This window comes from Marmota marmota, unplaced genomic scaffold, assembly GCF_001458135.2.
Source record: "Marmota marmota marmota unplaced genomic scaffold, marMar, whole genome shotgun sequence".
Classification (NCBI taxonomy): Eukaryota; Metazoa; Chordata; class Mammalia; order Rodentia; family Sciuridae; genus Marmota; species Marmota marmota.
Genome location: NW_026000102.1, coordinates 7,478,127 through 7,499,681, shown reverse-complemented (window position 1 = coordinate 7,499,681; position 21,555 = coordinate 7,478,127). Strand labels below are relative to the sequence as shown.

The 21,555-nt window shown below is 53.1% G+C and overlaps 1 protein-coding gene across 4 annotated transcripts; it reads left to right on the top strand.

Moving 5' to 3' along the window:
• Positions 1–354: 354 nt before the first annotated feature.
• Tnfrsf14 (TNF receptor superfamily member 14) lies at positions 355–8,468 on the top strand. 4 transcript variants are annotated; one of them, XM_048783784.1, is made up of 9 exons: positions 355–537; positions 1,372–1,513; positions 2,363–2,473; positions 2,905–3,033; positions 3,536–3,691; positions 4,282–4,372; positions 5,010–5,158; positions 6,462–6,493; positions 6,693–8,468. In XM_048783784.1, the coding sequence occupies exons 1-9, from the start codon at positions 370–372 to the stop codon at positions 6,804–6,806; spliced, it is 1,092 nt and encodes a 363-aa protein (XP_048639741.1). In that variant the 5' UTR covers positions 355–369; the 3' UTR covers positions 6,807–8,468. The 4 variants fall into 4 exon arrangements, with proteins under 4 accessions (XP_048639741.1, XP_015356975.1, XP_048639742.1 ...); XM_015501489.2 differs by having other exon boundaries at positions 5,004–5,158; XM_048783785.1 differs by lacking the exon at positions 2,363–2,473 and having other exon boundaries at positions 5,004–5,158.
• The last annotated feature ends 13,087 nt before the right edge of the window (positions 8,469–21,555 follow it).

The window sequence follows — 21,555 nt, the reverse complement described above, 5'->3', positions numbered from 1 at the left end:
CTGGCTCATTGAGTGGCCTCTCATCTTGTTAGGTGGAGAGCCACCTTTGACTGACCTCATGAGGTCAGCAGAGGGGTGCTAGGGCCCATCAGGGAGGCATGAATGTGATGGGGTGAGGGACCTTGAGGGGTTGCTGGGCTGCCTCTCATGAGCCCCTCGCTTGGAGGGTGGCAGTGGGGGAGTGCAGCCCAGTGGGGAGGAGGTCAGGGTCTGGTGGAGTTTCCACATGGGAGTCCTGAGCAAGGCTCTGTCATGCTCCGTGCCCCCAACCGAGCCCAAACTGCCCAGTCTGCTTGCCTCCCAGGGGACGAGTGGGGGCCCGCTCAAGGATGGCAAGGGGGTCAGGCTGGACCCTGCTCCCAGGTGCTGATGGAGAGTCACCCCTTCCAGAGCTGTGCTGGGAAGGAGCAGGCAGGAAGTGTGGGGAGGAGCCTGTGGGGGGGAGTGGCCTGTTGGAGGGAGCACACTCACAGCACTAGGCCAGCAGCAGGAAATCCTCAAGCTCATGTCACTGGGAGCTACGGTGGGCCTGGAAAGGTAGGCGCTCTCTGGGGGGCGCTTCCGGAGGACACCCAGAGGGGGCTGGGCACGGGGCAGGAGAGGACTTTCTGGGCACCTGCTGGGAGCCATTAGCCAAGTAGGTATGACAATTTCCTTGCCAGCGTACCCCACGTTGCAGTGACATTGAATGTAGGTGACCTTGCTCAAGGACCAAGGCGGATTAGGGTGTTCCCGGTTTAAGATAATCGTGTTTAGGGCGTTCCCAGTTTAGGTTCCAGGTTTAAGGTTTAAGATTATTCCTGCTGGGAATAGGGCGTATCCTGCTGCCTGAGTTCCCCTTGAGTTCTCACGGGATTCAGAGTATATTTTGGGAGACAGAAGCCCAGTGGAGGATTTTGGGCAGAGAACGTGGATTTGGGCAGAGAACGTGGATTTCCCCAGAACGTGTTTGTATACGGCTGGTGTGAGTTCGGGAATAAAGAGTTGCTGTTTGAATCTACAAGCTGTGTGGTGGCTCGTGATTGTGTGCCCAGCCAGACTGCGGCATTTGTGCCCAGCCAGACTGCGGCAGGCACCCCTGAGGCTGGTTCAGTGGCTCTGAGGCTCCTGTCCCATGGGTTGCCTGCCGGCTCCTTCCTAGCAGTGTCCACACCCTCTGCTTTGCCTGGCCCACTTCTGCCTCCCGCAGGCCCACCCTGAGCTTAATGGGACCTCAGCTTGGTCCTCTCCATGGGCTAAGACCCTCCCTTCTCTGCAGGAAGCTACCCTGGCCCCTCCAACCAGTCACTCCTGCATCAGGGCGCAGTGGGCAGAGGGCTCTGGCGGGGACTGGAGCTCCCACTTGACAGCGTTAGTTTCTTTCTCTTTCAGATGTTGGGGGTTATGAGGAAGGCCGCGAGTCCTGGCCCTGAGCCTAGGGGCCTGAGGAGCCCTGACCAGGGACATGGAGCCTCTGCCAGGCTGGGGGCTTCCCTGGTGGCGCCAGGAGCCTACAGCCAATGCCCTGAAGCTGGTGAGGCCTCAAGCTCTTCTCTGTCCCCATGCCTTCCCAACCCCTCCTCGCCCCCAGCTGTGTCCCCTCCCCTGGCCTCTGCACTTGGCCATGTCTGGGTCCCAAGCTCACATGGGCCTTTGTGTCCCAGATGTTCAGCTTCCTGGAGCTGACCCAGGTCTCTGGGCACTGCCCTTGTTCTGGGGTTGGGGGCAGGGGTGAGCCCCAAGGGGATGGGTACTTCCCGGGGCTCTTGGCAGCCGAGTGAGCCGTGTCTTTGTGTGGGCCCTGGAGCAAGTGGAGCTGATCTTCCCCACAGCTCTTCTGCTGATAAGCACCACGTGTGTTCAGGGCAGATAGATAGAGCCCAAGGGCTGGGCGAGGACTGGCTGGGCAGATAGAGTCCAAGGCTAGGCGGGGACTGGCTTCCTGTCAGGGTGGCTTTCTTGCCTGCCCAGATGGGTAAGCCCAAGGTCCTAGCAGGGCCACCCTCTCCCGGAACCTGAGCAGCCTGTCTGCCCACCCCAGGGTGTGACCTCCCCAGGGGCAGCAGGTCTAGCCCAGCCCAGCAGGGAGGCTGGCAGGGTGTCTGTCCAGTGGGACCCGTGGCTCCTGAGGGAGGTATGGGGCTCTTGGGGTCCCACATGGTCAGGCAGGGGAATGGAGGCTGGAAGAGTGTTCAATCCCACTCCACTCAAGGCTGTATAGGGTCTCTCAGGTCATTCCCTGAGCCCTACCAGGGCCACCCAGCCCTAGAGTGCTGTTCCCCACTCTACCGAGGGGTATCGAGGACATGCACAGCCTGGCGGAGCCCACGGGGCAGCATGGCAGCGGGGCAGCTCCTCTCCAATGCCCGTCCCCTTCCTGCAGGCCCTGTGTCTCCTCCTCCTCCTGGGATCCCCCCCGTGTGCCCTTGCCCAGTTCCTGTGCAGAGAGGAGGAGTACCCTGTGGGCACCGAATGCTGCCCCAAGTGCACCCAGGTAGGAGCAGCCCTGAGCCCAGCTCCCGGAGCCTCTGTCCTCTGCCACACCGAGGGTGGCATGAAACCCCTGGCCCAGGGGCATAGACAGTCGGGGCAGTCCTCTGCAGCCTGGCTCCTCAAACCGTGGGCTTCTTGCTGCTCTGCTACCCAAGTGTGGTCCTGGGGGACAGAGCTGGCCTGGATGGCTGCAGGCTGAGGCTTAGAGGGGGACAGGACCACAGCCAGGTGAGGTCCCAGGAGGCCCCATGTTCTGCCAGAACTTGCAACCTGCTCCAACGCAGGCCCAGCCTTGGAAGAGCTGGGGAGCAGCGCAGTGTCCTAGGGTCCTTATGGTTGGTGTCACACCTGCTTGGGGCTCAGGCGGGTGTGAGGGGTGGGCTCCCGCCTGGCCCCCTGTGGCTGAGAAGCTGTGGACACCCTGGGCTGCAGGTTACCACGTGAAGCAAGCCTGCAGTGAGCTGACAGGCACAGTGTGCATACCCTGCCCCCCCCCCGACGACCACACCGCCCACCCCAACGGCCTGAGCCGGTGTCTGCCTTGCCGAGTCTGTGACCCAGGTAGGAGCCGAGCAGCTGCCTGCCCCAGCACACCCACCTCCATGGGTTCTCCCTGCAGGAGCTGCCTGCAAGGGACCCTTGGGCCCGTGTCCCCTTTGTCATGCCACCTGGGCCTCCCTGAGCTCAGGCTCTGGCCCTTCATGAGGGCACCACCAGCCGGGGGGGCAAATCCCCACCTAGCCACAGGCCAGCCTGCCTCCATCAGTGAGGAGGTTCTCAGGGTCGCATGTCCCAACTCCTCATCCCTGGGGTCCCATCTGCACAGCCATGCGCCCTGTGGTCTCTCTTCCTCCTTGGCCTTCTGTGTCCAGCACCTCAGATACTGGCAGCTTTCTGGGCTGAGGCAGAGTTGGGGCCCCGAGTGCTCCCTATCCCCAGCCCTCCCCGGGCCTGGGGCCGAGCCCCTAGCCCACCGGAGCTGTCCGGTTCCACCCTCCCATTGGAAGGGACACTCCTTGGCCCTGGCAGCTTCCTCGCTCTCAGAGGCTCTCTTGGGTTCCAGCCTTGGGCTTGGACACCAGGCAGAAGTGCTCCAGCATGCAGGACACGGTGTGCGGCGGTCGCCACGGCTACTTCTGCGAGGCCGAGGACAGGGAGCACGGCATCATGTGCTTGCCCCACACCATCTGCCACCCTGGCCAGAGGGTACAGAGGAGAGGTGAGCCAGCCGGAGGCGTCTACCCCAAACTCACCTTCATTCCCAGCGACCCTGCTGCCTGAGTCCCTGATGCCCTGGACATCATGACCAGCTTGGAGGTCTTTAAAGGGACAGAAATCTTGGCCAGACCAGGCCCCACCCTCCCAGCCCTGTCCTGGCAGCAAGAAAGGAGGGAAGCCCTGCAGCAGGGGAGAGCAGAGGGGGAAGTGGGCCCTGGTGGCTTCACCTCGTGCTCAGGCCCTGAGTCCCCCCACTTCTCTCACACACCAGGCGGGGAGCCCAGGTGGATGGGGTGGCCTGTGGTCAGTGCACTCTTCTCCCTGAGTGTGAAGTGTGACCCCCAGGTCCCGCCCGGTGTCTGACCAGGGCACCACCCACATCACTTATGGAAGGAAGGCCCAGGGGACCCTGGGATCTGATTCCCTGCTCTGGGTGTCCAGGACAGTTCCAAACACCATCCCCACTATAACCCAGTCCTTCAGGAAATGGAAGTCCCAGAAGAGACAGACCCCAGGCCCCGCCCCAGGGAAGCCCAGTTCCCTCCTGGCCTGGAGCCCATGGCCCCTCTGCCTGTCCCTTTCCACCCGCAGGTACAGATAGCCAGGACACAGTGTGTGCCAACTGCCCACTGGGGACCTTCTCTCCCAATGGGACCCTGGACCAATGTCTTCCCTGGACCACGTAGGTGATCCCAGGGGTCTCGTCTTTGCCCTAGGGAGAAGGGGCTCCTCCAACTCCCCTGGGAAACGAGGGCCCTGTCCCCGCAGGCAGTGCCTCATGTCCCACACTGGGTGGAACCTCTGTCACCAGCAGAGCAGCTAGGGGCCTGCACCCCCCACACAGGCCACGTTAGCCTGGAACGCAGCCTTGGAACAGCCCTTGTAGCTCCTGCAGGTGCAGGTGGGTCCAGCAGCTGCTCACCATCCACCTCCGTGGGCCTGGGTCTCGGGTGTCCAGGTCGGGGGGCTACGGAGCAGTTCTCAAAGTGAGGACCCCACTGCTCCTGAGCCAAGTCCCAGGCCCTAGTACCGACCTTGGTCCTCGGGGTCCCTGTGGTGGAGGTTTGACTGCCCCAGGGAGGGTGCAGGCCCTGCCCATCTGACTCTCGTCCACTCCCCAGGGCTTTCCTTTCATTTCCACCTCAGGCTCCCTCCCTGGTCTCTCTCCCTCTATCTTCCCCAAAGGGCTTGGGCGTGTGGGGCAAGCCTGAGGTCACAGTCTAGAGCTGCCACCCACAGAGCTGCACTGAGCCACCCAGAGCAGGACCCTCCTGGGGTCTGAGGGCCTCGGCTGACATACTGCTGTCCCCTAGGTGCAGGGGACTTTTTGCCATGGAAGCCGAGCCGGGGACCAGCAGCAGGGACGTCTCCTGCTCCCTGTCCCGGGGGTTCTATGTCTTTGTGTCCGTCCTCCCCCTCTCCGTGGTGATCGTCCTGATGGTGTGGGTGAGGAGAAAAAGACCGTGTGGTAAGCAGTGTTGCTCTTTCTGTCAGGGTTAGGGCCCCAGCAGGGGCTGCTCAGGGGCGCCACAACTGTGTCCCCACAAGCCCTGGGTGGCAGCCACCAGGACATCCCCGGGATTCTTGGCTCTTCTCCGAGGCAGCGTTAGCGGTGGGGGCTGGGTTTCCTGCTTTGCCCAGGGCCCAGGTGTCAGGCGGCTTCCCTGTGGGGACCCGAGGGTCCTATCTGCTGCCCACTGGAGCAGGGGCCCTGGCCTCCATCTGCCTGTGGGGCCTGTGGGGAGGGAGAGCCTGGGGCTGGGGGTCGGTGGCTGGCCACCGAAGACAAGGTTGTGTCCCCACTGGGCAGCCCAGGCGTTGTCCACCTACTCACAAGCCCTTGGCCAGCGTTCCACTCTCCTCCTCAGCTGTGCCAGGCTCAGCGCAGAGTGTGCAGCCCTGCGCACAGTCCAGGGGAGCAGGCACCCCACAGAAAGCCAAGGGGCCAGGTGGGCCACACGCTCGGGCTTCGGGTCAGACATCTGTGTCTCACCCCTGGGTCTCCCAGGTGCAGGGCCATATGGGAGCCTCAGGCACTGAGGCAGGCCAGGAGTGGCCGGTCCCCCTTCTCAGCCCAACCCAGGGCCTCTGCTCCTGGGAACGGGGCCTCCTCTGTGAAGTGCTGTCCCTGCTGTCAGGGTGATGGTGGGGCTGCAGCGAGCCGTGGCCTGGGGTGTGCCAGGCGGGGTAGGCAGCTTTTTCTCTGCTGTGACCCAAAGATCTCACAAGAACTATTTTTGAGGGAGAAAAAGCTTATTTGGGGCTCATGGTTTCAGAGGTCTCAGAACACAGGTGGCTGACTCCACAGCTCTGGGCCCAAAGTGAGCCAGAACATGAAGGCAGAAAGTGTGGGGGAGGGGAGCAGCTCCGGACCTGGAACCAGGGAGCAGAACCAAGCTCACCAGGAACAGCACCCCTGCCCACCCCTCCTGCAGTGAACCCTTACCCCTGAACCGATGCTCTGATCAGCGTCCATCACCCGTCTCACCTCCGAACACTCCTGAATGGTCTCCCGTATGGGCTTTGGGGGCGACCTCCCGTCTAAGCCATAGCATCAGGCCAGGGCCTGTTTTTCCTATGTTGGACCCCGGGAATGAGGCCTGGTAAGGAGCTACGTCCCTGGACCATCTCACCTTGTCTCAGAAAAGGTCATTCTCTGGGGAAAGGCCACAGAGCCAGAGGCCCAAGATCTGGCTGCCACCCCGTTGCTGTGGGCCTGTGGGCCCTGGTGGGGGACTCTGGCCCCTCCTGACGCTGTCTTTGTATTACAGGCTCTGAGCGCAGTGAGACGGTTGTGCTGCAGGTATCAAGGCTCACCCGACCCCTGGGGCTGGTGTTCTAGGCCGGTGGTGGGTGGGAGGGGTCTCCCAGCTGGTCAGTGGCCCTGGGTCCTTATCTTGCAGCCATGCTGATCTCTTGAATGGACTTGGGTGCCCCTGGGAACCAGGAGGCTGGGGGTGGGGCCCTGAAGGCAGGTCTTCACCCTGCCTCATCCCTTGCAGCGGCAAGTAGAGGAGGAAGCCGGTGAGTCTGCAGTCACCCAGGCTCCAAAAGTCACCACGGTGGCGGAGGAGGAGACAGTACCCGTGTTGAGGGCAGTGGGTCCCCATCGATGAGCCACAGCGTTGGGAACCAGGTGACTCAACCTACCGGAAGCAGACGCATACCTGGCCTGAGTGCGGCACCTGCCCTCGGCTAGGTCCAGCTGCAGCAGCAGGAAAGACAGGGCTCTGGCTCAGGGCACTCAGGGATGTCACAGCTGTCCCCATCCGTCAAAGGGGGTCCAGAGCCCCCCCCCAGCAGCCCTGGCGCAGCTTCCTGCAGAGGCCCAGCACCATGAGGACACAGCGAGGCTGCCTCTGGCTCCAGCCCTCCCAGCCAGCCCTCCCGAACCTCAGGCTGCTCATTTGGAGGGTGTGTCTGTGGACGCTACCTCACGGGGCTGGGACTGCCAGGAGTGTGGCATTAGGTGACTATTCCAGTTTGGGATGATTTTGTAAGTGGTTTCTGTCCTCTCGCTTTTGTCATAAAGTACATATTCTGGTTAGATGCCGAGCCACTGGGTGCATCTCGCTGACCACTGGACTCCCCTGCCGCACGCAGTGGCAGCAGCACCTCGTCACGGCAGCACAGTGCCGCTGTCCCAGCATCCTGCTCTTCCCTCAGGGAGTGGCAGGAGGGATGGCAGGGTGTCTCTTCCCCTCTGCACTGACACTGCTCACCTGCCCCTTGACATACAGTCTCTAGTTCTGCCCCCCAGGGCTCAAGTCCGTGGCTCGCCTCACACCATTCCTTTGCCGCGTCCCCACCCCTCAGTGAGAACGTCCCGAAGTTCCTGTCCAGCAGGGTGCTCGGGCTTTTCTTGCTCTTTCCCTGCCTGGGTCCTGGATCAGTCACGTCTCCAAAGAGCCCTGGTTGCTTCCTGAAGAACGGAGTGTCAGACCAACCCCAGGAGCCACAGTGACGGGCCAGCCAGCTACCAGGGTGTCAGGGGGACAGACCTAGGATCACTCCCCTGCACGTGTGTGGCAGATACTGATGTGTGCATGCAGACTCGCCACCAGGAGCCAGGTGTGCGGGTGTGTGCGTGTGGGTGCACTGAGAGGTGTAAGCCGAGGTCCACACGGGTCTCTGGCTCTGCTTGCTGTTAGGGTCTGTAAGCAAGCCAAGATGGCACCTGGCATTTTGCCAGAGGGAGTGGTTTGTGAAGTAACACCAGCCAGCCATGACGTGTGGAGATTCCTGATTGGCTGACTGCTGTATCTAGTTTATGTTAATTAAGATCAGCTGTGTGGAATGTCTATATACCCCTCCTGTCCTACAATAAATGGCTCCCACTCCTGCTGTATCATGTACACAATAACCCCCCGGTTATTTTGCTGCAGCCGGACTGCGGCAGCTTGCGACTTGGCCGGCCCCTCTGCCTGTGCAGCGCCTGCTGATGGACAGCTGGCTCCTCCATCCCGAGCCCCTTGCAGGGTGACCCAGGCTCAGAGCTGCTGCCTGCCCACAGGCTCAGGGAGCTCCGTGGCCTCCTTTCTTTAGCTCCATGTTCAGCCCAGGTGTGCAGAGAGGGATGTGGGCTGCTTTTTATTTCCTCTCCCTTTTATTTTTTTTTGGTGTGGTCATTTTTTTTTTCATGTGAAATATAATTTCCTTCATTATTTGAGTTTCAGTTCTGTTTTGCAGAATTTATACCCTATTCTTGTTGATTCTCTCTGTATCTGTCTACCCATTTTTTTAAATCTGTGGGACATTAATAAAGACTTAAATGTTAATGTCAGTGGCCCAGGCAGTGACAGTGGCTCTGTCAGTGACAGAGAGGCAGAGAGTGGCAGATTGTGGAAGAATATGCCATCAGCGAGAATCCCATTCTAAATATCTGCTGTGGGTAGATTGGCCAGGCGTGAGGGAGACCACATTACCACAGAGACACCACCACCAGGAGTCCACAGGCACCAGGAGGGACTTCCGCTACCATGGGGGGCTCAATCCACCAGAAAGCCACATCCACTGTGGGGACCCCGCTTGACCTCGGGCTGCCGCCCTAAGTGTCTTGGCCACTGTGGCCTCTGAGCACCTGGCCTGCGTTCCCCAGATGATTTCCCAGCAAGCTCTAAAGGGCAGGCCATGGGAGTGGGACGTGGGCTGTCGTGCAGCTGTGGTCCAGAGGGGGGCCTGCCGACCTGCCCGTGGGCTGGAGATAAGCCTTTGGCTGTGTGACACCCCCTCCTTCTGACCCAATCATGGGACAGACCCTTCTTCTGCTGCCAGGCTACTTTGTCCCTAAGTCCCCAGTAAATCTCATTCGGCACAGAGCAGACTGTCTGCCTCTGTTGGGTCCCCCAGCCCTGGGGCACGGGAGGGTCCTTCTGGACTGGCCGTTCTGGATTATCACCCAACGGCAAAGCTCCAGATTCACTGAGCAGCACCACATGATGGAACAGAAGGGCACCCCACCCACGGCCCTCAGGTTGGCAGAAGGAGCAGGCCAAAGACCTCAAGCACAGAGGTGGACTTATCCCTGACACAGGAGCAGAACATGCTCTTTCCAGGGCCCAAGGAGCTCGATCCAGGAGCCGGAGCTGGGTCTAAGAGCATCGCTGTGGGCTGAGATGTGGCGAGCCGTGGGGGGACGTATCCTCCGCCTCCTACAGACCCCGGTGCTTCCCCACATGGCCCTTTGTGGCACGGGTCACTCCCTCCTCCAGGGACCTGAAACCAGCCAGCTTCTCAGTGGTGGAGGGGAGGGGGGTTTCAATCTGCTGGCCTTGCTACAATCTGCTGGTAAACTGTGCCGTGGAAAAGAGGCCACTAGACAGAAGTGGGGTGTCTAATCAGGGAGGGCCCTTGGAGGGACAGGGCCTGGTGGGACCTCAGTGCCAGGTTCTGGTGCCCTGAAGAGGTGGAGACCGGGGGGGGGGGAGGGGTGCTGGATGGGGAAGAGGAAGGTGCCACCCTGCCATGTGGCCTCCCAAAAGCCTCAGCTGAGTCACCTTGACCCTCCTCCGCCAGTCACTGGACAGCAGCTGCTCCAGGTAGCTAAGGGTCAGCCCTGGGAGGGAACATGGCTGAGCATGGAGTGATCAGGAATCCACTCTTTCAGGTCAGAGGCGCCTGTCCACCTGGACCCCTCTGCAGCAGACCCTCCCACCTGCGCCCCCCTGAGCACCATGCCAGTCACTTTACCCTCCATCCACCAGGGCCGAGCCCACAGGACACTGGGCTAGGGAAGCATGCAGAGAGGACACAGGCACCAACAGGAACTGGCCAGACAGGAAAAATGCTGAGAGGCCAGTGTGGAGTCAGAGGAAGAAGCAGGTGGCCCTAGCTCTGCCCTGCTGGGGGCAGCCCTGGGGGCGCAGGGTGGGCTCTTAGGGCCAGGAGTCCACCAGGGAAAGATGGCTGGGGGCATGGCTGGAAGGTGGGACCTCCAGGGTGGGGTTGTGGGTTAGGGCCTCTCCCCTCATTGCCTCCATCCCACTGTATCCCTGAAGCATTGCCCTGACCAGTCTCCTCTCCAGCTGTGGGGAAAGAGGTCTCAGCTCACCTGCCAACATACACACACGGACCAAGGAGCCCCGGTGCCCTCTCGGGGTTCCTGGGCCATGCTGGCACCATGCGGACTGCACACAGCAGGAGTCTTTGCCGCTGAGACCCTGAGCTGGGGGAGTCCACTGTTCCTAGCTCTCTGCTCCTATTCCTGGTGGGTTCTCAGGGTGAACTTGAGCCAGAAATAAGTAAAGCTGGGAGACTGTCAGGAGCAGATCTCAGCAGGATTACCAGACTGCCACCACCTACATACAGCCTTGCCGGGCGGGCGGGCCCCTTGTGTGTCCCTCACACAGAAACCCGTCCCCTGGCGTAGGCTCTGCCTAAGTGGCCCTACAGAGAGGGCCCGTCGCTTAGAGGCCCCGCCGCTGTCTTCTGTGGGGCAGTCTTCCCTGGCAACTGCCCATCCAGTCCCTGGTCAGCCTCACCCTTGTTACTCATGCTGGTGGCTGAGGATTATTGTTTCAACGTATCTTAAGTCACCCTCCACATTTTGCCTTCAAAAGTGTCCCCTTGCCTCAGCCTTCTGAACAGGCTGGAGCTCATTGTGACATTCGAGTTCCTGTTGCAGCGCTCCATTAATCCCAGATACGTGTTATTATTCTTTGGAAAATCCTTCCCTGATTGTTATTAGGTTGAGAGAGTTTGGGCAAAAATGGGCAGTGAAGAGATAAAGAGGCGAAGACCGGGTTGAAGGATCCCAGACGCACAGCTGTGGAGCTGTGCACTTGGTACCCAGACGCCGCAGAGCTTGTAAGCTCTCACGGGCGTTGGGGGGTCCAACATTCCCGCTGAACTAGTGACCGCTTCCTGGTGGGAAACTGAGCCTCAGCTCAGGGGCCCTGGCCATCACGGCCACTGAGGGGCTTCTTGCCCATGCAGGGAAGCAGCAGGCATGGTCCTTGTCCTGCTGCAGGGGCCACCTTGGCACAACACCTATTCTTTGGCAGAGCCTGGGCTTTGCCCCCCTGCTTGTGACAGGCTGATGACAACCCAGATGTATTTGGACTTTATTTTTTAGAGTAGTTTGGTTTAGAGTAAAATTGAGCAGAAGGTATGGAGAGTCCCCAGATGCTTGCGGTACATTTGATTTTTAACCTCCTCTTCCCAGAGGTGAAGAGGGCACAGTGCCCTTTGGAAAAATACAGGCAGGACCCTGTGGGTCCACCCGCCATTTGAGGAGCAGGGCCCTTAGGGGGACATTGTGGATCTCCACGCTTGTGTGGGATGCACCATCACAGCGGAGGAGGCACCCTGCAGGTCCACCCCCGAGTGCTGTGGCAAAGGACAGGCTCTGCAGGGGACAGGTGGTGCTGCTGTGAGGTTGAGATGTCTGAAGGTCTGCGTGTGGACAGTGCACTGGATGTGGATTCAGTTTTTGATATTCATTTGGCGCAGTTTGAGTGACCTGCGAGCCCCTGACCCCATTCTGCTTTCAGAGAGTCTGACCCAAGAGGGTCAGTCCTGCAGCAGTGCTGGGGGGCAGCCCCCAGGCAGGGGGAGTGCTGAGCTGCTCTGGAGGAATGAGGCTGGCAGCCTGCCCTTGCCGCAGTCTGGCTGGGCTCAGAATCACGAGCCACTCAAGCAGGAACAAAGTTTATTTTTTGAAACTGCCGCCAATGTCCGGTACCGCCCGGGCAGATTTTTTTCACCCACGCGGCCTCCTCCCGGACCCGCAGAGAGAGCTCCTCCCCCGGAACTCCCTCCTACTGTACTTCCCCCACCCATGGGAACTCTCCAGGAGTCCCGTAGCCGGCCTAGGTGAACAGCAGGAGTCCAATATCCATAGGAATGCAAATCTTAACATAATCATATCATCTCCATGGCTAGATGGCCTCACCTTTCGACCAAAAATGCCATGCATCATATACTTGGCTCTTAGCATCTCCCCCCTTCTGTTTAAGTAACAAGCAATCTGGCTAGGGACCGTGCCTGTTAGGTTTGTCCAATTCAACATATGGTTCTTACCCGTCATCGGAAAACTGACTTTTAGGCGTCAGCCTCCTGTCTTAGGTTGATACCACTGCAATTGGATCATACCCGTCACTGACTACCGGTCCAGCATATAGCCATACTTGTGGATAGGCCTATGTACCAGTGGGGGGGTGAGGTTCTTTGCCTCACCTCTGTTGGCCCCCAAATTTGGCCTTGGTGCCGGTGGGGGGGTGAGGTTCTTTACCTCACCTCTGTTGGCCCCCAAAATTAGACCATCACTAGTAGAAGGGAGGAGGATACAGAAATGTCATGACACCAAGTCAATTAACGGCTCCTAGGAAAAATTGCATCACTGGTGACACATCAGCAAAGATACGCTAGCACTACCATAATTCGCTGCATCAACAAATAGATCACAAAGCATACAAGTGATACATAGTCCAGGCAAGTTCTGTAAGCAGTTCAAAGCAGAGGAATCTATCAATATGTCCATATCCTCCCAAAATAAAGCATACAAGTGATACATAGTCCAGGCAAGTTTTGTAAGCAGTTCAAAGCAGAGGAATCTATCAATATGTCCATATCCTTCCAAAATAAATCGACTCATTGATTGAGCATTACTTGTTGAGTTATAAATCATTGATGTATCAGTTTACACGGTTTGTTGTGATAACTCTCGAAGAAGTTGTAGTTTGGTTTTATCTTTGTCTTCACCGGCACTGGGATGAAAATAGGAATTTTGACAATGATGCTAAAAAAAAAATATGTAACATTTCAACAGGTACTAAGAAAACAATATTTAGAACAATTTACATTATCCTGAACAGAATTATTAAATATAATGAAAAGGAAAGGTGAAAGTAAACAAACAGATCTGTTAACCTTCTATTTGTTCATATATTAAAACAATCCTCAACAGCTGTTTACCCAAATTAAATTAAACTATTAAAATCACGTGAATAAAAAAAAAAAATTTTTTGGATCCATGTGCATGAGCGCTCCTCATATGTGATATATGGACATACGCACATACAGACATACAACACAAAACAGAAGTGTGCACACGTAACATATAACACATAAGACAATAGTAAAGGCCTTGTAGCTTTACCTAGGTGAAATCTCCATTGCAATGTTCAAAAACTCCACAGTCAAAAAATAAAACTGATCAGAAAAAACATTAACCTAGGTCTGTATGAGCTCAAAAATAAAATAGAACTTTATGATGTGGGAAAAAGCAATAATAAAATAGATATTGAAAAAAGCATCCTGGTTAATCACTGTCGCAGATGTAAGAATAGCCAAGCTGGAGATCTGGATATCAGCTGTTATGGATTTGAGTCGAATCATTTTCCTTTTGGTCTGTAGAAATTGTTTTAGTTAATCTCTCTGGAATCCAAATCGGCTGCTGTTCTTCCTGTGGAAAAACACAAACAGAGCCCCGACTCCAGACTATCACTGGGTCAGGACCTTTCCATTGTCCTGTTAGAATATCTTTCCAAAGTACCTTAGGCTTATGTACATTTTTTGGATACAAATGTCTTTCCGCAGCACTAAGCCCTGATGAATCCAAATTTAAAAAGTTTAGAGTAAAAAGGGTTATTTTAAGTTTATCTTTGGGGGATATATACCCCTTTCCAATTCCCTCCTTTTGTTTTAATAAGTACATTTTAATAGTTTGATGAGCTCTTTCAACTATGCCTTGTCCTTGTGGATTGTATGGAATTCCTGTTATGTGAGTAATGCCAAATGATGAGCAAAATTGTTTAAAAGAGGTGGACGTATAACCAGGACCATTATCGGTTTTTAACTGTTTTGGAACGCCCACAGTGGCAAAATTTTGTAAGCAATGAGCTATAACATCTTTAGTTTTTTCTCCGGCATGAAGGGAGCCCATCAGAAATCCGGAAGAAGTATCAACTGTAACATGTAAATATTTTAATTTTCCAAATTCTGGCAAGTGTGTGACGTCCATCTGCCAAATATGGTTAGGTATCAGTCCTCTAGGATTGACTCCAAGATTAACTTGTGGTAAAAATGTCACACAATTTTGACATTGTTTTATTATATGTCGGGCTTGTTCTTTAGTTATTTTAAAACGCTTTTGTAAAGTATTAGCATTGACATGGAACCTTTTATGAAAATTTATAGCTTCTTCTATTGTGGAGAAAATATGTATGTCATGTGTAGATTTATCTGCTAAATCATTGCCCAAACTAAGGGCTCCAGGCAATCCTGTATGTGCCCTGATATGTCCTATAAAGAATGGATCTTTTCTGTCCCAGATTAGACTTTGTATAGTGGAAAACAAAGAGAAAACAGTAGAAGAAGGGGAAATCCTACCAGCATCTTCAAGGGATACTATAGCATTAACTACATACTGACTATCAGAAAATAAATTAAATACAGAATCTTTAAACATCATAAAAGCTTGTAATACTGCATTAAGCTCTACCTTTTGAGCTGATTGTTTGGGTACTAAAAATGTAAAAGTTTGATCAGGGGTAACTACTGCTGCTGTACCATTATTTGACCCATCAGTGAATATATTTGGAGCATTCATGATAGGGGTTTTTTTTGTCATCTTTGGAAAAACTACAGGATGTTTAGACCAAAAAGACAACAAAGGATTAGACGGTAAGTGATTATCAAATGAAACATTAGATTTACACATGATTATTGCCCAAGTATTTAACTCATTAGCTAACTCATCAATTTGATCTATAGTATATGGAGTAATAATTTTATTGGGAGAAATCCCAAACACTCCCTTGGCTGCTTTTATTCCTTTGAGTATTAATTGTCCTACAGCCTCAGGATACCTAGTAAGAATAGTGTTAGGAGAATAAGATAAATGTATCCACAATAATGGACCTTCTTGCCAGAATACTCCTGTAGGAATATTTTTTGTTGGCAGTACAATAAATAATAAAGGCAAACTTATATCAATTCTATCCAAATGCATATTTTCCATATATGTTTCAATGATTTTTAATGCCTTTCTTGCTTCAGGCGTCAACATGCGGGGTGAATTTGGATCTGATGGACCTTTTAGAATATCAAATAAAGGTCCCAACTCTCCTGTTGGTATGCCTAGATAAGGCCTTATCCAATTTATGTCTCCTAATAACTTTTGAAAGTCGTTAAGTGATTTGAGTTGATCTACTCGTATTTGAATTTTGGGTGGACGGACCATGGTTGAGGATAATAAAACCCCTAAATAATTAATTGGAAGATTTAATTGTACTTTATCTATTGCTATCTCTAGATTATAATTTTTTAATAAATTTGTAAGTGTGGCATAACATTCTAGCAATGTGTTTTTATCTTTATGTGCCAATAACACATCATCCATATAGTGAAATATTTGTAGTTCAGGATTTTGATTTCTAAGTGGCTGGATTGCTTTGTTAACATAAATTTGACACATAGTTGGACTATTAGCCATCCCTTGAGGGAGTACTTTCCATTCATATCTCTGATCAGGACCTTCATGATTTAGTGCAGGGATAGTAAATGCAAAATGTGGACTATCCTCGGGATGAATTGGAATTGAAAAAAAACAATCTTTAATATCTATAGCTAAAACATACCAGGTTTTTGGTAAAGCAGACAATTGGGGAATCCCTGATTGAGCAGGTCCCATAATAACCATCTCATTATTAATGGCTCTTAAATCTTGCAATAATCTCCATTTACCAGATTTCTTTTTAATGACAAAAATGGGAGTATTATGGGGAGATACGGAAGGTTGTATATGTCCCTCCGCTAATTGTTGTTTGACCAGGTCATGGGCTATTTGTATCTTTTCTTTAGTCAGGGGCCACTGAGGAACCCACACTGGTCTTTCTGATTTCCAAGTAATTTTGATTGTCTCAGTGGCCCTTTCTGAAAACCCAATCCATGTCTATTTGTTTCTTGATCTATTTGAATTGGTGCTGTCATACCTTGTTCTTGTTCTCTTAATCTTTCTTCTTTCCTAAAGCCTTGTCTAGCCCTAGTAGTGGGCGCATTAGGATTGATGTTATTTGTTAATGTCAAACCTAATTGATCTAGGACATCTCGTCCCCATAAATTTATAGGAAGATGATCCAATACATAGGGCTGTATAGTTCCTTCACATCCTTCAGGATCCTTCCAATCTAATACCATTGCACTTCTATGGGGATTAGTTGCCACTCCTAGGCCTCGAAGCGTTTGAGTGGCTTGTTGTAATGGCCAATGTTTCGGCCATTCTTGATGAGATATGATGCTAAGGTCTGCACCTGTATCAAGTAGCCCATTAAAGTCATGTCCTTGAATATTTAGTTTTAGCATTGGGCGAGAATCTAGATTTAAAGACAGCATAGCCCAATCTACACCTGTGGAGCCTAATCCCCTGGAACCTCTTTCTACAGTACGACTGGAAAATTTATCATGTAGGCTGGGTATTATTAATAACTGTGCTATTCTATCTCCTGGTGAAATTACTGATATACCTCTTGGAGAACTAGCTATAATTTTTATTTCACCTTCATAATCGGGATCAATTACCCCAGGACTTATCATAAGTCCTTTTAGTGTTGAAGAACTGCGTCCCAATAATAAGCCTACTGTTCCTTGGGGAAGAGGTCCTTTTACTCCTGTGGGAATGATTTGAACTCCCATCTCTGGAGTTAGTACTGCTCTGGCAGAGGCGCAGATGTCCAACCCTGCGCTCCCTCTAGTTTGTCTGATGAGGGATTTAATGGATAATGCGTCCTGGGCACTACCTTGATGGTGTTGCTGGGTTCCTCCACTGCCCCGTATATTTGTGGTTTTGGGCCCCGGAGCATTGGGCCCTCCAGTCCGTTTTTTGGCAATGGAGCCTGATGTCTTTCTCCACGATATCGTGGGTAAACACTTGGTCCTTGTCTGTTTTTTGATAACGGAATACCTTCTATGGTGGTTTGAGAACGGCATTCATTAGCCCAATGTTTCCCTCTACGGCATCGTGGGCAAATACCCGGTATTCTATTCCTTTGATACCTAGCCTTGTTAAACCCTCCTCCTATGGGGCAACTCCTTTTAAAATGTCCTGTTTGATCACAATTATAGCATGTTTTTGGCCTGGCATCTAAAGCCTGTTGTACTGCTGCTAAGACTTGCCCTTGTTCATTAATGTCTCTACATAATTTAATATATGTGTTTAAATCTTCATGTTTCCATGGTCTGATGACCTCTCTGCAGCAACGATTTGCTTGGTCATAAGCCAGTTGTTTTATAAATGGCATTGCCTGTTCTGTATCTCCAAATACTCTAGATGCTGTCTGAATAAGCCTATCTACAAATTCAGCGTAAGGTTCATTAGCTCCTTGTATTACCTTAGATAATTGTCCTTGTAAATCTCCATGCCCCTGTAAAGTTTTCCATGCCTTAATTGCATCTACAGCAATTTGTGCGTATACGCCAGGATCATATTCAATTTGTTGCCGTTGACCCTCATAAGGTCCTTTTCCTAATAACATATCTAGATTTCTTTGAGGGTAACCGGCTGCTGCATTTCGCCTAGCTGTCTCCATGCAAAATTCCTCATTGGCAACCTTCCATAACAAATATTGTCCTCCATTTAGCACAGATCGACACATGTTAGCCCAATCTGCTGGCGTCATGTCTAAGTTGGTAATGGATTCGACCATGCTCACAGTGAAGGGTGCTTGCGGCCCGTAGGTTGTTACAGCCTCCTTTAATTGCTTCACTGTTTTGAAATCTAAAGCACGGTGAATTCGTTGCCCTCCTGCCTGCTCAAGTACAGGGCATGCTAATCTTTGGGGTCCTGCCTCAGGATTCCGTCCATCAACTACGGGAGTTGAGGGCCGCTCAGCTGTAGATGGAGCTGTTGGTTGAATTACGCCCTCTGGTGATAGAACGGGGTTAGTAGCAGCCTCCTGTTGTAATTCCCCGCCTGATGGTTGTTTTTCCTCTAAGCTTTCTTTCTTCAAATCTTCCTCTGTCTGACTAGCTTGAGAGACCTTCTCTTTCGCTTGACCTAACATGTTTTCTACCATAGTCTGGACCTCTAACAATTTACTTAACAGTCTTTCGGTTTGTTTTTTACTAGTTTCTAATCTACTATAAAGGTAACGCAACCCAATAAGATAGCATAAAACAAAACCGAAACAGAATGAAACAAAAACCGAACAAAGAATAGTTGTATCAATTTTCTCTTTCTCAGGGCCGAACAACTTCAAACCTTGAGCCAACCATTTTTCCCAGTTTGCCTGAGAAAATTCTAGGGATAGGCAGCTTGAAACAAAAACAAGATAAATCAAAACGAGAACACATTGTTTTTTGAAATGGTCACCCATTTTGTTGCCTTCCCTCAGGGGCGAGCAATTTTACTCACCTCCAAGCTTCAGGCGTTCCCCGTGCGGGCCGCCAGTTGCCGCAGTCTGGCTGGGCTCAAAATCACGAGCCACTCAAGCAGGAACAAAGTTTATTTTTTGAAACTGCCGCCAATGTCCGGTACCGCCCGGGCAGATTTTTTCCACCCACGCGGCCTCCTCCCGGACCCGCAGAGAGAGCTCCTCCCCCGGAACTCCCTCCTACTGTACTTCCCCCACCCATGGGAACTCTCCAGGAGTCCCGTAGCCGGCCTAGGTGAACAGCAGGAGTCCAATATCCATATGAATGCAAATCTTAACATAATCATATCATCTCAATGGCTAGCTGGCGTCACCTTTCGACCAAAAATGCCATGCATCATATACTTGGCTCTTAGCATGCCCTGGAAGCAATGGGGTCCGCGTGTTAGGGATTAAACCCAGGGCTTTGTGCACAGGATGCCAAGCAAGTGTTCTACCCCTGAGCCACCGGTACCCCCAAGCTCACGGGCAGTGTGTGTACTGCAGGACTGGGCAAAGTCAGCTGTCCTTTACCAGGGGCTCTGCAGTCATTGCCTGAGGCTCGCTTCTCCTGGTGCACATCTCAGGCCTTGCTGGAAGGGTCAGGCAGGATGGCATGTGCAGGGTCCACTTGGGACGGAGCTGCAGGCCTCAGCATCTTCCAGCCCACAGGTAAACTGGGGTCCCCGCTTCCCAGGATGTGGAGAGCATGCTCCCAGAGGCCGAGGACATACTGTGTGGTCAGCAAAGGTGGACATCAGGGTCTGAGACTCAGGTACAGGGGGCCCATCCAATGTGACTCAGCAGGACCTGTCTTGGGTCCAGAGATCCCCACCACATCAATGACCCTTCTTCAGGCACATGTACGCATCTGTGTCCTGGGCAGACCTTTCCCAGTGTTTGCAGAACTTGGGGCAAGAGCAGAGAGGTGACATTTGGGGAGGCAGGAAGCCACGTACAGCAATCAAAGAAAAGGAAGCCAAACCACAGTGTGAGGCAAACATGGGAAGATAGCTCACCCTGTTCACAGAAAAGCAGATGAGGACTTCCTGTTGCACTGGGACCCAACGTATTCATTTGTTTATTTATGGCTTCTCAGAATAAGGAAGAGGAAGAGGAGGAGATGAGACAGCATCGTTGTGACATAATGGCAACCCAGTTCCCAACGGAGCAAGATGCATGCGCTGTAACTGTACCCGATTACCACTATTTGTCCCCCCTCCAGTGTGATGGTGTTAGGAGGGGCCTTTGGAACGAGTGGGATCACTGCCTTTACTTCAGAGCCCCTGAGAGACTCTTCTCCCTCTGTCCACCCTGTGAGGGGCCGTCTGTGAACCAGACACAGGCCCTCACCAGACACCAAATCTGCTGGCACCTTGACCTTAAATCTTGCAGCCTCCAGAACTGAGGAGAAAAGTGTCTGTTGCTTATAAGGCACCCCAAATAGACTCAGGGTGAGCGGCAGGAACGGGCTCAGGGCTGGCCACCTGAGACCACTCTTGTCAAACATCCGACAGCGGGCAGACTGGGCTGTCATTCCAGTGTGAGCTCATCCTGAAGGGTCACTTGTCTGAGGGCCCTCTTGGGTCCCCACACACTGCTGAGGGTGTCAGTAATGGAAAGCCCTCCACACTGTCCACCCAGCAGCTGCTCAGCATTGAGTTTGTCCTGAAAACCCTTGAGGGGAAGAGCAGCGACTCAATGCAGTTCCAGGGACACTGGACTCCCCCAGCTCAGGGCCCCCCAGCAGCAAGGATGCCCACTGTGTGCACAGCCCCACCAGGCCCTGGAACGTGGGGCGACACACAATGGCCCATGTGATCTGCACTGCCGTGAGGAGTCGAGTCCTCTGTCTCTGACCCAGGAGTCGTGGGTCTCCTGCCAGCATCCGTGCCATAGCAGGCCAGCTTATTCTTAGACCTGACAGTGCCCTGTGGAGGTGCCCCTGACACCCTCCAAGACACACAACGAGCTCTGGCTAGCAGCCCATGAGCAGAAGTGACCTGCCGCAGATCTGTGTGGCTGTAAGAGCCATGACATGACCTCTGTCTCCTGCCCTCACCTGCCTGTCTGGAGATTGGCGCGTTCCAGATGGCCACGGCTGACTCAGCCTGGGTCCCAGAATGAGGGTGGCATGAAGAGCACAGCCACACTGTGCCAACAGGACACATAAGCAGGGGTCAAACACAGCTGATCGGCTGGGGCTTGGGGCTCATTTGTACCTGCAGCAAACCCAGCAAAGCTGACCAGCAAGCTGTGGATGGACGGAGTCTATAAACAGACGGTAGGAGCTGTCCTCTGAGGATGTCTGCCCTACTCAGATAAAGGCAAATGCATCTGTATGTTTACCTCCAGTTTTGTGCCACATAAGAATGGAGTTCAGGACATGGCCCTCCAGCATACACAGAAGACTGTTCTGACCCCCTTTCTGTTTCTTAAAAGCAGAAAATGAGACTAGGGCTGTGGCTCAGTGGCAGAGCACTTGCTTTGCATGCACCAGTCCCGACTCCCAAGCGCCAGGTCCTGGCGCTCACCTAAAAAGGAAAACAACAAGAAACCAAACAGATGGAGAGTTTACTACGTGAAGTTCCTCCCTGCCCCGCCCACTGGAAGTAAAAGCAACATCCTTATCTTCATTCACTGAGAAGCTGCAGCCATCGCAAGAATTCTGCACTGGCTTTGTTAAAACAACTACTTTCTGGCCTGTAATCCCAGCTCAGGAGGCTGAGGCAAGAGGATCGCAAGTTCGTGCCAGCCTCATTCAGCAATTTATCGAGGCCCTAAGAAACTTAGCCAGACCCTGTCTCAAAAACAAGCAAACCCTCTGACCTTCTCCCTACCCTCAATTTAGTTAACCTCTTCCCAACTTCCTATTCTTTGTCCAGCGGAGTGAAGAAGACCGGCTTCTAACTGCTTCTTTGTGTTCTTTATTTCCTTGGGAGGATTCCTGTGCCCCGGCTCCAAGTCCACTCATCTGCTCCGCTCCCCGTCCTCCGCCCCGGCCCCGCTCTGCCCC

What these genes read in the sequence shown, in the direction of transcription:
- Tnfrsf14 (XM_015501489.2), top strand. Translation starts at nt 370, where the DNA reads ATGGAGAGTCACCCCTTCCAGAGCTGTGCTGGGAAGGAGCAGGCAGGA. An exon ending in CAGCCAATGCCCTGAAGCTG is followed by an intron (nt 1,514 to 2,362) that starts GTGAGGCCTCAA and finishes CCCTTCCTGCAG; the next exon opens with GCCCTGTGTCTCCTCCTCCT. An exon ending in GTGAGACGGTTGTGCTGCAG is followed by an intron (nt 6,494 to 6,692) that starts GTATCAAGGCTC and finishes CATCCCTTGCAG; the next exon opens with CGGCAAGTAGAGGAGGAAGC.